General features: G+C 43.2%; 1 protein-coding gene across 1 annotated transcript in view; it reads right to left on the reverse strand.

Annotated features, from left to right (window-relative positions):
- Positions 1-3,232, reverse strand: part of kirrel3b (kirre like nephrin family adhesion molecule 3b) — a 61,023-nt gene extending 57,791 nt beyond the window's left edge. The window contains exon 1 of the mRNA XM_073490490.1: positions 3,094-3,232. Coding sequence (XP_073346591.1) covers positions 3,094-3,232 — 139 coding nt within the window. The remainder of the gene's footprint in view (positions 1-3,093) is intronic.
- Between the last annotated feature and the right edge of the window lie 4,894 nt (positions 3,233-8,126).

The following is an 8,126-nucleotide window of genomic DNA, read 5'->3' on the forward strand; positions in this document are numbered from 1 at the left end:
TCACCCGGGGAACCATTTTGCTTCAATTTTATGTTCATTGATGAGATCCAAAGCAATAATGCCATTGTGGATCACAAGGGTAATGATCATTGGACAATTCTGAATGTTGTGACCTTGAGCTGACTCCAGTCCAACCTGTGAGTGCATCCAGTATCTGCTCCATGAACTGCATTTTTTCCTTCAATGCGCTTTTGTTTTGCTCGTCTTAATTGTAGCAAGGTATAAGCCCTGTAAATTTCTGTTACACAAACAGATGATCTGGCCAATTACCTCATCCGTGCCTCCAGCAAGCTAAGAATAATTCTGCTGCGTGAGGATATGGCTCTGTTCCAGTTTCATCTCTGTGCATTAGCTGGTTCCAAAAGGAGAAGTGATTTGCATTTGCGGTGGACAGTTAATGATAAGAATTTTATAATCTCATTTCCGAACAACAGAAACACACTCTAATGTGTTTCTGCCACCTTATTAGCCCCCTTGATCATGTGTTGTGTCAATATGACTACAATTATCACGGCGCGCATGAAGACTGATCACCTCTGCTCTGATATGTACATAAAGGGCCATTGATCTTAGATCTCAGCGAATTTCAAAGACACAATGTGTTACCTAAAGCAAACAATGTAAAATAGGCCCATTAAGGAGTAATGAATCCATCAGGAGGAAATGGATTTGTCTCGAGGCTGGATCAATGGTGTACCGGGTGCATGTGTGTGTGCATATAAGTATACAGACACTTGAGGCGTGGCCTAGTGATTTATAGCATTCACCTAGAACATGTTTCACACACTGTAACCACCAGGGGATGGGAACAGGTTAGCTGAAGCTGCGAACAGGTGACCGGCGTTCAATTTACTCTCATGAGAGGCAAGAGTGACGCACGCTTTGCTACCCATTCTCCTCGCAAGAGCCCGTTCTCCTATATCCTCAGTGCATCACGTACACAAACACTCCTTTCTTCATCTCCACCAGGAGAATTCGCTTATAGCTGCTTTTGTCACCAGCGTCGTGCGCAACAGATACGTCCCCTGTCATGCATATTCATGACATTGATTGGTATGTTCTGAGCGGTTGTGGGGCTACTTCACTTTTCTTTAATTAGAGTGGAGAAGCGTGACACAAAAGGGAATGAATAGGAAATTCAGGGGCAGATAGGAATCATTGGCTTTTGTGCTGTGATTTCTTGCGCTGAATGGTGAAAGAGTTCTCTCAGTTTAATCACTGCTCCTGTGAATGGAAACAGGTCCCAGGCGGAGCACAACGTTGCCGACACAGCTCCTTTCTATGAATAGCCGAGCAGACCTATATTATTGAAATGCTCCATGCGACATTTGATTCTTCGCACTTTTTATGTATACAGCTGCCACTTTCCTTTCATTGTGTACATCTTGCGGTGCATGTACCGTCACTCTTTTACTACCACGAGCATTGCTTTTTTTTTTTTTATGTAGGCAGGAGTGATAAAAAGGACAGCTGTGGAGCGCTTTATTTTGAAAAAGTGTCACTCCTCTCAATGGAAGGCACTCAGCCCCTGTCGGTATCATGCTGTCGATTCTACCTATCTTCTCCAGGCAGGCAGCAATTCCCCCTCGCACAGAACCCTGTGCATTTTCTAAATGGTTTAAGGAAGATCACTCCAACTCTGTGTGTTGTGCCTGACTATGCAAGGTCAGGATTACTGTGTCTTGTCCATAAATGTTAAACCATTCACAGACGTGATGTTAAAGGTCGATCTACTGTGGTTCCCTTGAGCTCTGCGACCCTGTTTTCTCTGTTCCGTTCCAATTTTGTTCATTTTTCAAAATAAGATTTCATCTTGATTGTGTTGTCCTTTTCAATCAATACAAATAGAAGAGGGTAAAAACAAACTCAACATCCCTGCTCCAAATAAAATTGTGCCCCATCTTGCTTCCTCTATCTCTTTCTATCTCGAGCAATCATAAGTACTCTCCCTGTCTGCCTCCTCCTCCTAAGGAGACTCAAAGACTGCAGGACCATTGTTTACTGCAACCCCTCGGGCTCCCCTGGGCCTGATAAGAACCTGAGGAGGGAATAGGGTGGCTTTACTGGGGCTCTGTCAGCCTCTGAGGTTTAATTACAGACCACATCGGCGACAGGGAAGGCCTGTAAGAGCTTTTACTAAAGGTCAGAGGGTAGAGGACCCCCAATCTCCAGTGAAATACATATTTAATCGTCCCTGATCATGTGAGACTATTGTATTTTAAAAATGGCCACAGCTGACTATTTTCTCACTGTGCCTTGAATTGCAATTATTTCAATTTCTCAGTGGTCACACAGGGGTGGTGTGTGTGAGGCAAATTAGACTCTAAAATAGAGACTGTGCCCTTATAGAGCACAGCATCCTGCTGCGTACTGCGTGCACAGATTCAAATGGATCTCTGTTTCGTAAGAATTTAATGATCATTTCAGTAAATGATGCGGGCGTGTTACGCTTTAATGGATTTTCTCATTCAGGGGCTCGGCGCTTCAAAAAGGTTGTAAATGTTTATTTGGAGGAGTGATATGTTTCCTTGAAACTCATCAAAGTCATGAATATACATAAACCCTTGATTGGTGGAACAACAGGCTACTAAATGACAGTGCAGTAGTCACTTTTACTCCAAATTAAACAATTAAGGCAATTATACACGAGGTGCAGTGTAATTAGAGTACGCCAGCTACTCTTCAAAATGCCATTTAGCAGCCTGAAGCACCAGCAAAAGACCAGTGCCACTATTGATTTTACATTTCATTTGGATTTTTGTGCCCGCTGCCAAACACAAAGTAGAAAAGATTTAGGTCTACATCTCACACAGATATTTTTAATTCTGTCTGGTCATGTCGTTATTGATGCTCCACGTGACACTTGTAACATAACACTTCTATTCAAATACACTATTATGAGACCTCTGTTATCTAATTATGTTCTAATTTATTTGGCAGAGGCTAGAGTGTTGACACGTGGGGGCTTCGGATGACAAAAAGCAGCCATTTGAATATGACAGTTATATTAGAGAGTGTTAATTAATAGGGGGATCGGAGGGTGATGGTGAAATCCAGGGTGACACGCTCAAGGGGATAAATGTCGTTCCTTACCAGAGAGGTCTCTGCCAACACCCAGCGCCAGGCCATCTTTGATCCACAGGACGACGCCGTGGTAACCGGGGATGGTGCAGGGTAACGTCACAGGCTGGCCCGCCACCACCACCAGGTCCTGGGGTTGCTGGGAAAACATGGCCTCCGCCCCTTCAGAACAGAAAAGAAGAAGGGAAAGGTTAGATCTAACTCATCAATTTGTTATTTTAATATAAGAGAGCATTGAAAATTCAACATCAAAGACGGGAATAAGTGCTTTAACAAACACATGCTTTCAATGTCTTCAATGTTTGAAGGTCTGCGTGAAGGGAAAATGAAGGGAAGTGCACCGCATGCCTATTTCCACCAATTTCACTCAAACATCTTGTCAAAGTCACGTTGAAAGTAACCCTAAAGGGTGAGATACAAACGTGGCACACTCTTCTACAGTTCCCGAGACAAGATACTGTACACGCATCAGAGGTGTCAGTGCAGCACCAGGACTGAAGCGCGGGCTAAGAGACAGCCGTCACAGCTCAGCTTGGTTCATTTATGAAGGATGTCACCGTACAGATGGGCCGGGCCCGTACACACCGCAGCAGATAACACGATCTTGTCTGCCAACACTGCTCTAGTGGCATACATTAACTCGAGCTCACACCCATGTATTCCAACTGTGCAACCGCTATTAGCTGCACTCCTCCGCCGCGTGTTCAGGCGGAAAGTGGTGTGCAGTGAACTCCATTAGAGGCAGAGGGTGTGTTAATGGTGAGGGCTACGGAGAGGGGAGGGTTAGTGTTGTGGATCAGAGAGGAGAGTGCAGAGTGGTACTGATGTGTAGTTAGACACACTGGCAGGCTGCCTATCAACTAAAGCCTACACACACACACATACAGATATATACACACTGGCATGCAGTCATACAGACACATTCGGGAGCACAGATTGCAGCGAAGGTTTAAAAAGTGTCACTTCCTCTCTCGCACTTTTTCCGAGACAGTTTTGTTCGCGGCTGTTCCTTTTTTTCAAACTTCGCAGTTCAGTCGCTTGGATCAGACCGTCTACCTTTTTTTCCTGGAACGACTTAATATCCTTCACGTACACAAGCACACATACAAACAGGAGCATGTACCCCTACTGTACACACGCACACACATTTTTTAAATTAATCACATGCAAATGAAAAGCTGATAGAAGAATAACACGAAGTGAATTACAATAATAAGCCGAGCAAAGACGGCAAAAGAACGTGAAAGGGTGTTTTCATCTTACAGCATCTTTCTATCACGCCGCAGCCACCCGCTGCAGTTCTTTGGATGCTTAGTTTTATATTCAAAGAAATTACTCATCCTATTGCAGACGAGGAAATTGATTCGCTTTGTTGTACGATTTCAAACCACATCAGAGAAGAGATTGTTGTCATACAAGAAACTGATTTTAATTTAGTTGGAAAATGCCATTAGAATCCCCACAAGTCATTTTTCAGCCTTGAACTGAATTCCGCGTGATGGATAGCTTGTTAAAGATGTAAGCAGAAGTTTTCATATTGATTTCGGGCACTCTCCTCACCACGTACACTGTCACGCCGACAGAAATACACAACCCTGTACACTGCCTCATTTTAATATAGATCTATTACTAAACCAACATCAGGAACAAAAATAATGTGCCGTACCTCAAAGCATATAATGGGCTTTTCATCATCTTGAGACTAAACAGCTTCTCCCTGGCTAACCAGACCCTTTGTAAGTGTGTATGTATATTGTGGGTAATGCTGCCTGCATGAGACTTTATCTCCCAATATGCATTGCCCTTCAAGCCTAGACAGCTTTGTTCGGGCCTTGACTGCGTTCCCATGTGAGGAGCTTATCTCGGCTGTACTCTGCTACCCAGTCAGCAGCACGCCAACCTATAGACAACTCCTCAACAGATCTCTTGGCATGTTCCGGAAAAACACTGTAAACGCCAGGGAATCTTGTATCTGCTCAGTCATGACTGATACTATCAAACAGTTCTCCCTGTGCTGTAATTGATTTAGCATTGGAGGGGATCTCTCTGTTGGCAGCACACAGGTCCATGTACTTCCTACAACCCACCTATTTTCTCAATCCTGCGTTTTATTCTCTGGATCCCTCTTGCCTCATTTGTCATCGAGAAAAAAAAAAAAAAAAATAGACTGGAGATTATTTTTCAGAGATAGACTTCCTGACGTGCTGCTCCCCAGGCAGAGCAGCGCGGTATCAGCTTGATTACAGCATTCAATTAGGTGAAAAACATTCTCAGCTGTCTTATATGTTGTTGAATACTGTCTGCACAGTGACAGATTTTAGCGCACAGTTTGCAGTGGGAGTTCATGCTAATTCCGTGTCACACTTTTGCCCTGAAACTGTTGTAAACAAATATCTGACTCTCAAACAGCCCCCTCAAAAATATTAATTAACTGCACACAACTGAATCACACGCTTCTCACACGACCTGCGCACACACGTGAGCCATTACTTGTATATTCGCTTAAGGAGCACAATTGAGCTCCACTGATTTTGAACATCGAGATCAGTTTACTCGTCACAGGGAGCGCCACGCTGCCTGTGAAGACAGTTGTGTAATGTCTTCTCTGGCTCTGGAGGGAGCTTTCCAAAGTCTTAAAAACTGATTATGTCACAAGTTTGGTCTTGGAGACTTCAACTTGGAGAGATAAAGCCTGGGTTTCAAACTGGAGGTGCAGAGTTTAAAAGACATAAGGATTTACCTGTCAAGGTGGGTCTAATACTTGATGAAGTTGCATTTTGTGAATTATAGGCTCCAGTGCTGTTGGATCTAGAAGTTAGACTGACTTTATACAAGTACAAAGAATAACTAGTGTTACTGTATTATTAGCATATGAATAGTACTTCAGCCCAAAAGGAAAAACAAAAAAGTATTGGTATTGAAGATGCAATACATAAGAATCAGCCTCCTTGAATTCAGACTCCCAACAAATAAGTGTTAGCTTGTTAGCTCAGTTGTCCGTGCAGCTAGCCAGACTACCAGGGGATTGTAGGTGTTTACACTGCAAGCACAGGAGCTTTGGACCAGTGGGAGAAGGTTGTTTAGGCCTGGGGCTAGCTGGTTAGCATGCTAACTTCAGTAGATATCTCTTCAACACAATACATAGACGTCTTTGACATGACATCAATGCTGGTGTTTCTTCAAATTCTGTCAATAATTTTGGCAAATTTTTGAATGTTTTAAATGTACAGCACTTATCAAAAAGGAACATTTCTGACAATAAATGTAGTTAGTAATCAAAAGTACAAGTATTTAGATACACCCTTTTCAGCCTGGCCAACTATGGAATCAGTTTTTCAGCACTTGCTATTCAATGAATTATATTATTTGCATTATTTTTGGATCTGGTGCAGCATGCAATCTGCAAAGCAACTAGTGACTAAAGTTATCAAATACATGTAGTGGAGTAGAAAGTACAACATTCCTCTACAATGTAGTGGAGTGGAAGCATAAAGTAGCAGACAAGTACCTCAAAACTGTACAAATGAGGTTGCTACATGGCACTGAAATCATCAGCATGGAGAGTAGTCAACAATAACCACCAGCCAATCAGGATTCAGATTGAGCAACACCAACACTGCTCTTGAACATGGGGGCTGCCAGTGAGAAACTCATGCTGAAATCCAAAGTTCAAGACCTTGAATGAGGCTTCAGACGTGCTCCTCTTGGATTGGGAATTGACACTTAAAACTTGGCCCTACCGCTGTATTATATTAATATCCTTCAAGTGAATTAGCCTAAAAGTTTGTACTGTGTTGCCAATCCAAGAATGATGTCCTAGCAGGGCTATTAAAACACACCGGTGATAGGGAGAATCAAAGCCTTAACTGACACCAGCTTGTACTTGTCACTTGAGCAGTTAAAAAGTGACCTCCTTCATTCAATTTAAAGCCTGGCTGACTCTTGCAACAAATGTGTCTTCACGGGGACACGGCAGTACAGAAATGGGGCGATGTGTTTTAGAGGGCTGGGGCTCACATCAAGGTGGCTACATTCATTCATCCATCCCCTCTGCGCCAAATAAATCTCTGTCACATCTGCCAGATTCATCCTTCACTGGGCTTCACAGTTTGGGCAAAAGACGTGTCGCTCCCTCTTTATTTTGTGCCAGGCATGGCATGTAACAGAGTGAAGGCAACCCCTGTCCCCCTCACTTATTCATGAAAAAAAATATTTTCATAGTTAAAATGCCCAATTAAGAATTAAGCACCTCACTTTCAACTTCATCGCTGACAGTAATATGAGGCGGGCAGGGTGATTGTGCTCAGGTGCCCACGGAGCTGGAGATCCACGTTAATAACGCCTTATTAAGCATCCTAATGGGGTTTACTAGAGAGCTTGGTAAAACATTAATAATAATATGAAAAACAGTCTAGACATGCTAGTTTGCTGTGAGACTAATGGGCCTTGACTTCAGGGGTTAGGCTCGGTAACTGTGTGGGCACACAGAGCGGAATCAGACACATTTTGTCTGTCGCTAGAGACAACAGACGGCCCCTGGGCTTTTCCATCTCAGCAGCAGCCAAACCTGCACTATGAATATAACCTGAGAAAAAAAAAAATTTTAGGCCTCTATGTATTGTCTCGGAAGATTAGTGGCAGTAGCAGAGGAATATATGACGTCAGCACTTTGTCTAAATTGAGCATCATGCTTCTTTCATAAGAGCTTATCCATCCATTATCTAACCACCACCTTTCCTTAGAGACACACTGCAGATGTCAAAATGTAATCATATACTTTAATCAAGGTGGGTGTGACATAACAAACAGAGAACAACAGCTTTTCAACAATAGCAATAGTGCCGCATGAGGTAATAATGCACATCACCTTAGAGGACCAGTATGTAGGATTTAGTGGCATCTAGTGATGCAACCAACTGAATATCCCTCACCCCATTCTGCTCTTCCAAGCCTGTAGGAGAACATGTGGTGAGGGCTGAACTCGCGAAAGGCCTGCTTGTGTCCATTCTGGGCAACTATAGAAACACGGTGGTGCAACATGACAG

This window comes from Pagrus major, chromosome 2 (assembly GCF_040436345.1).
Source record: "Pagrus major chromosome 2, Pma_NU_1.0".
In the NCBI taxonomy this organism is placed as follows: domain Eukaryota; kingdom Metazoa; phylum Chordata; class Actinopteri; order Spariformes; family Sparidae; genus Pagrus; species Pagrus major.